This window comes from Cucumis melo, chromosome 12, assembly GCF_025177605.1.
Source record: "Cucumis melo cultivar AY chromosome 12, USDA_Cmelo_AY_1.0, whole genome shotgun sequence".
Lineage (NCBI taxonomy): Eukaryota > Viridiplantae > Streptophyta > Magnoliopsida > Cucurbitales > Cucurbitaceae > Cucumis > Cucumis melo.
This window is the reverse complement of record NC_066868.1, coordinates 11,917,206-11,924,111: the sequence shown is the minus strand read 5'-3', so window position 1 is coordinate 11,924,111 and position 6,906 is coordinate 11,917,206. Positions and strand designations below refer to the sequence as shown.

Sequence of the window (6,906 nt, the reverse complement as noted above, 5' to 3'; positions counted from 1 at the left end):
AAATATTTCAATAGCGTTTTTAATAACATTTCAAAAATGCTAAAAAGATTTTTTGTAGCGTTTTTGTTACATTTGAAAAGCGTTATCAAAATCATTCAATAGCTGTTTGAAAAAATGCTATAAACAATTTTTTGTTGCGTTTTATGAATGTTGTCGTCGTAATCGTATAGATATTTACATATGAAGTCGTAATTTTCCATACTATTAAGGTCTAATTCACATTCATTAAGATCTACAATCATAATTATAACCAAAATATTCAAATTTATAACATACAAATCATCAACACTAAGTTTCAAAGTCCTTAACTATTAGGACAAGTAAATTCTTAATTTAGTTAAAATGACTTCATATCATCAACATTAGGTTCCAAAGTCCCAAAATTTTGATAGGATAAAAAAAGATGTTCAAATTGTAGCAATTGTTAAATTATCCAACATATATGTGTTGCTCCAATGTTTTCTCCACACATCAATTACCTAACAAAAAAATAAAAAGAAATATCATTACCTAATTCTAACAATAAATTAGTTAGAGAACTAAATAAATACCTAATTCACAAAGTAAATAAAATTTCTTACATAGTTTGACTTTATCCATTGGTCATGCTACAGTAGTGCTCAAAGCATCATCAATAATAATAATGTCAAAGGTAGGCCTCCATAAGAAGGAATTTGGTATTTTCACCGTATCAATCCACACACGAACTGCGTTGGGGCCAAGAGGTACAATGTTGGATAAGAATAGATGGATCATTGAAAGACCATCTACCTTTAGCAATAACATCTCCTAAACAAACCCAATCTAGTAGCAAGCACTTATAGGGAGTGTTGGTAATAACACTTATTTTCAACAATAATATGGTTATAAAAATCTCAAACAATAATAATTTAAAATAACAAAGATGATTAGAATTTACCGGTGGGAAATTTATGATTGGAGTAGGAGTAGGAGTACGAATATGCACCGATGATGGTACTCTTCTAACAAGATGATTAGAATTGTCATCACTTGTTTTTTCCTATATAAACAACAATGTCAAAATGTGCTATAAACAAAATTTAAGAACTTTTAAGAGTATTAAGACAAATTTACCTTGTCCTTTAGTAAGGAAGCTACCATACTTTTCAACTCATCTACATCCGAAGTTAAGTTGTCACATTTTATTTCAAGAGATGTAATGGTTTTATCTTTGTGAATTGATGTAGACACCTTCGATAGAGTCACACCAAATCTTAGTCCTCTTACATAGCCTTGATCGGATCGAGAACTCTACTAATTGCATCATCAATTATACTACTCGAAGAAGCCACACGATTTTGTTCAATACGCTCCTAACCAAAAATCATAGTAACTATTCAAAAGTCATGGTGGGTGGGGGGTGGGTGGAGGGGCATAAGACAGTCACAACAAGTCATTTAGTAGAAGGAAACAATCAAACTACATTTAAAAACATGGGCAGCAATCATGGGCAGTCATTTAAAATCCAACTACAAATCGATACTTGAAACAAGTGGCATCTAAGAATATTTCATCAAATAAAGAATATTTCATCAAATAAGTCATTTATTTGAAGAAATAAATACTCAAACGGCAATAATCCAAATACAAATCAATACTCAATAGTAAACAAAAGTAGGAATAAAAAAGATCATTGGGGGAGGTGGGAGAGAAGGCATTAGGGAAAGTCACAACATTTAAGACCTACTTCAACTAAATCTCATTACTCAATGGGCAGCAACCTAACAAGAGATTGAAACATTAAAAATGACAGCAACTATAAAAAATGGCAGCAACAACATTTACATCAAGATGTCGATAGTCCCAACAAGATCTACAACAAGATGTAGTTACCCATATATAAAATATGGCAGCAACTATAAGATATGGCAACAACAGAATAAGAAAATGGCAACAACTATGAAATATGGCAACAACTATACAATATGACAGCAACTATTAAATATGGCAGCAACTATAAACAATACAAAAATTAAAGCAATCAGAGTGTCGACCACTTGCGAGTTTATAGGTGTTCCATCTTCCTTCACATGTGCCTTCGTCCAAACATCTACTCATGTAATCAGAGTTAAAGAAGAGTTTTTCTACATAGACGCACAATAATGAGTTATATATTAGCTACATATGCTAAATATAAAAATTCTATTAATATTACATAAAATTATACCAAATCTTTAACTAGTCGAGCATAGCCTCTACGACTACATGTGTGAGGAAGTTGCTTCTGTTTCATATCTTTAAACGTCTTGCTCTTTGCCTGAAAATCATACTCAAGGAGATATCAATAAAGGTTTTAAGATTAAACTTATTTCTATACCTACTACTAAACTTGTTTCTATACCTACTACAAGCATGACTGGCCAACAACTGTACTTACTAGTAAGGTTAGAGAATGGGTTGAAACCATCGGTTGCAAGACCGAATCTCAAGTTTCATGGATCATTCGAAAAGTCGGGCCACTTTACATCAATTGAGTCCCATGAAAAACAATCGACTGGATGACGCATCTTCCCATCACTGCTTTTATGGTTCATATGCCATGTTAGTAATTTTGCAACATCATGCATTTGGAACATTCGTTTCAATCTTGGAATCAACGAAAAGTATCTTAACACTTTTGTTGAAACACCCCATTTCATTCTTTTGGTGTGCTTATCCACCTTCCATTGAGAATGCCCACAAATTGGACATGTCTCTAAATCTTTATTCTCTTTCGTAAACAAGAAACAATCATTTTGACAAGCATGACTCTTTTCATATCGTAGACCAAATACTTTTAAGAACTTCTTTACTTCATAAGTAGATTTTGGGATAACATTGTTAGGGGGTAGCATATCGTGCAACATCTCTAAAAGGCTTGTGAAACTTTTATCAGTCCAATCATTAGTAGCCTTTATCTTATATAAAGATACCACAATTGACATTCTTGTATATTTTGTACAATGAGGATACAAGGAAGTGTTTACATCTACGACCTTTTGATTAACATCATTTACGAATGGTTCATCAACCTTTTCGTCGCTCATGAAAGAAGTACTACAAAAGGGATAACCATCAAACATACACGCTACCGGCACTTCTTCACCATGATGGTACCAAAACCTATAAGTAGGATCCATACCTTTTATAACCAAATGTTCATATACAACATCAAAGGTTTGATGATTCATGTTCCTACATGTCTTGCATGGACACAGAATTTTATCTACTCCACCCAATATGTTCTCTACTTGTTTCACAAAGTTCCATGCTCCCTTTATATATTCATTGGTTGCTCTATTAAAAAAATCAAAGTTTGCAATTAATATAACTAACTATATTAATCCATTTTAGTTAGCTAAAAAATTGACATTCCCTTACCTGTTCAAATGAACCCAATCTTTTTGAAACATTATATCTTTAAATTATTGCTACAAGAACATGAAATGTAATTGAGAACCAACTCTACCGAAAGTGAAATTGATAATACTAGCATACGAAGGTAACATTAACAAAGTAATAATCCCATTAACATCAACAACTTATAAAATGTAAATGAGAAAATTGATTCATGATTGATTGGTAAAAGACTTGAATTTTCAAGGACGCTCATCACAGTTGCACAACAATGAGGTAAAGATTGTGCAACGTAAGAAATGCAGGGTGGTAGGAAGAAATTAGAATAACAATTGAAAGACGACACCATCAAGATACCACTTACCGCAACAAAGAATAGAAATATGAATGTGAAAAGAGTCTCACTAAGGTAAGCTTTGTCCAGACCTAACTCCTACACATTAAAATTTACAAACTTAAACAACACTACAGGAAAAAAGGTCTACGATAGTTCGCTAATAAAGATTCAACGGATATAGATAGGTTTTTAGATCCAAAGTCTAATAAAGTTTACATTTCTAGACATGTTATATTCGATGAAAACTACATTCCTTTTCATAACAAATCCACTAACCATCCCTCGAGTTATGAATCTCTAGATATAACAAGTTTTTTAGATGCAGCAAATTGGTAGAATCCTACAGAAGGATTAGACATAAAACCACAAGAAACTGAAAGTGCTGCAACTCACAAGAAAAATAATCATTGCTATGACATGGAATGTAAAATACCTCACTCAAAGAGTAATCTTAACAAACAACCAATTGTGGAAGAGAGAAATGAAGAAATAATTCAACCTAAAGACATCGTCCAATTTGATCCAATACCCATTAACCAAGAAGATGTATCAACTACTCAAGAAATAGAAACAAAACAAAGTGCCACCCTACAAACAAAGTAATCAAAGCAAAAATCAACATCAAATTTACTAGTAAACCCTTCTCAAGGGCATCATGAAAGAGATCAACCAAAGATCATCTTGGAGAAAACAATCTCAAAATACAACCTCCACCAAGAAAGGAACTTCAACATAATACATTATAGATGCATATCTAATAAGTATTTAGAATAATATTGTTATAAACTCTCTCAAGTCTTATCTCAAATTAGGTAACGTCTGCAATTACCTTTTATAAATCGGTCTGCATGTTATAATCTCCCAAGCATTTACTTATTGCCTCATTAGTTGTTGGTTATCTAGCCCTCTAATCTCTTTTCTTCTTCTCTCTGTACAAGTCAAAACCCGCTGGTTAGTCATATAACTTCTATCCTTTAAACCTTACTCCTACAACCAGCATCATCCACCCAATTGTCTACCACATTTAGACCTCAGATAAGATCCAATGAATATAAATGCTATTACAGTGAATTGCAGGGGATTTTTAAAGTACAAGAGCGAGACAGTTTTCAATTCGATTGTAAATTTTCATAAAGTCTATGAAAAAATGAGGGTTTTAAAGATCAAAAGATAAGGTTGAGATTGTAACAACTAATGTATTGCCCACTAAGTTGTATTAAGGCACGTAGTTTATATTCTGCAACAAAAAAAAAAAAAGTAGAACAAGTAAAAGATTATGTTGTATTAAGGCATTCAAGTTCTAAAACTAAGTTGGTGGAATTCTGTCCAAGTTTTTGCAACCATTCAGAATGAGAGTTTTAAGTGAACTCAAGCTAACAATTTCAGTTGCCAAAGTAGAAAGTCCAATACAATTCCTCAGGTTCAATAAAACCAAGCCAAATAGATTAGTAATTAAGGGAGAAAGTCCATTTATGAAAGTCCTATCAATGTGTAGTTCAATCAAATCTCCCATCAAACATTCAAACTCTGGAAAAAACTCTAGACCACGGTTAAAACTCTAAACTTTTCAAACATTTGCAAGTGGTAGCAAACGAGAAGCTTCTGAAACAACCCTTCATATCTACTAAAATTAGACGATGGAGACTATTTATTGAAGAATGAACCTCTTTTAGTCTTCCAAAATTTCGTAAAATCAATTGTCAAAGGTTTCGAGGCTCTAAAAAATTAAGGGTTTCAACCAAAAACTTTGAATCACTTGCATCAATCTCCTTCAAGTTTTTAAATTTCTGTTGCAAAACAAATCAATTGCATCTCCTCTGTTAGACATTAATTTTGTAATGCAGACATATAATAATTTATTGAATATAGTTTAAATAATATTCAGTTTTGTGATGATAGAAAACAAACTAATTTGCAAAGAAGAATTCGACTTTGAGATTTATGTTGATCACTGTGTGTTAATTATGTCCTTGGACTCATGGAGAAACAATTTTATTATCTTTTAGGTGAAGAAAAATATGGAATTCATAACAATATGAAAAAAAAAACATTTAAGTAGGATTTCATTCTACTACTTTCAGACATCAGAACTCGTGACTTTCTCATTCATTTCAAATGTAGGGAAGAAATTTAAGGAGTCCTCAACACAATTAATACATTTAGCATATGTCGATGCAAAATTTTGAGACAGATAATATATCAATTAGCATTTATATTATATATACTAACCTTTGTTCCATTCCAAAGTCGTTCAACATTACTACCAGACAAGTGTAGCTCAAGCAAGGATAATGCACAATTCGTAGATTTATAATGTACAAGGCACCAAAAAGAATCTGCAATAAAGGAAGTTCATTGCAACTTGGAACAAAAATAATATTCTCTGAGTACATATGGCAGAAGTGAAGATGCTGAGATTTCAGAGCAACCTCTTCAGCAAAGAAAAGGTGAAACAACTTATTTCAAAAAACTTTTTCAAAAGATTAAAGAATGAAGAAGATGAGAGATCGAAGAAAATGACAGACCGAAGAAGAAGAGAGATAGAAGAAGTTGGAAGATCGGTCGGAGAAGATGAGAGATCGGAGAAGAGAGATTGAAGAAGGAGGTGCGCCTTCTGGGTTCCAATTAGGCTAGGTCACGCGAATTTTTTCTGATCGAATAAGATGAAAGATCGATCGGAGAAGACGAGAGATTGAACTTTTCTTTTCTTTTCTCTTCTCTAAGTTGCGTTTTAGTCTCGTGCCCATTTTCCTTTTCTTTTTTCTAATTCCTACCCGTGCCTATATTTTCTTTTCTTTAATAACATTTTATAATCTATGTTATTAAAAAATGTTATTGAAAGGCTATTTTGTTGTAGGGTGATGCTTTTCTAAAACATATTTTACCAAATAGTGATGTTGAATGTAAAGCTTTTACAATTCATGAGTTATCATAAATCATTATGAAACTACAACTTTAAGCACATCATTATCTCATGAATATTGTTTAAGCCTTTACAATAATTTCATAAATGTTAAAGTACATAAACTATCTTCATATCCCAACTGTAACATTTGTCCATATTAACCAATAGGTCAACATTAGTTGAACGTTCTGCCTTGAGCTCTGGAGCCTACACTAATGTACCCATACTATAGGCCCTCTAAAACTTTCACATCAGTACGAGAACCATATATGTGCATATTCAAAGGTAACTTATTACAATTCTGGCA

The 6,906-nt window shown here is 32.3% G+C and overlaps 1 protein-coding gene across 30 annotated transcripts; it reads right to left on the bottom strand.

Moving 5' to 3' along the window:
* Positions 1 to 289: 289 nt before the first annotated feature.
* Positions 290 to 6,465, bottom strand: LOC127144467 (uncharacterized). 30 transcript variants are annotated; one of them, XR_007816149.1, is made up of 11 exons: positions 6,220 to 6,465; positions 5,924 to 6,030; positions 4,524 to 4,623; positions 3,722 to 3,790; positions 3,382 to 3,431; positions 3,143 to 3,297; positions 2,399 to 2,538; positions 2,189 to 2,278; positions 1,096 to 2,105; positions 582 to 1,021; positions 290 to 479 (listed from the first exon to the last, which is right to left on the bottom strand). XR_007816149.1 is itself a non-coding variant. In XM_051080469.1 (4 exons), exons 2-3 carry the CDS (start codon positions 5,950 to 5,952, stop codon positions 2,454 to 2,456), a joined length of 873 nt encoding a protein of 290 aa, XP_050936426.1. In that variant the 5' UTR covers positions 5,953 to 6,030; positions 6,220 to 6,465; the 3' UTR covers positions 1,734 to 2,105; positions 2,189 to 2,453. The 30 variants fall into 30 exon arrangements, 1 of the variants encoding a protein (XP_050936426.1); XR_007816153.1 differs by having other exon boundaries at positions 582 to 804; positions 920 to 1,021; positions 2,189 to 3,297; XR_007816154.1 differs by having other exon boundaries at positions 582 to 789; positions 920 to 1,021; positions 2,189 to 3,297.
* Between the last annotated feature and the right edge of the window lie 441 nt (positions 6,466 to 6,906).

What these genes read in the sequence shown, in the direction of transcription:
- LOC127144467 (XM_051080469.1), bottom strand. Translation starts at nt 5,952, where the DNA reads ATGTTGAACGACTTTGGAATGGAACAAAG. An exon ending in GACTTTGGAATGGAACAAAG is followed by an intron (nt 3,298 to 5,923) that starts GTTAGTATATAT and finishes TTTTTTTAATAG; the next exon opens with AGCAACCAATGAATATATAA.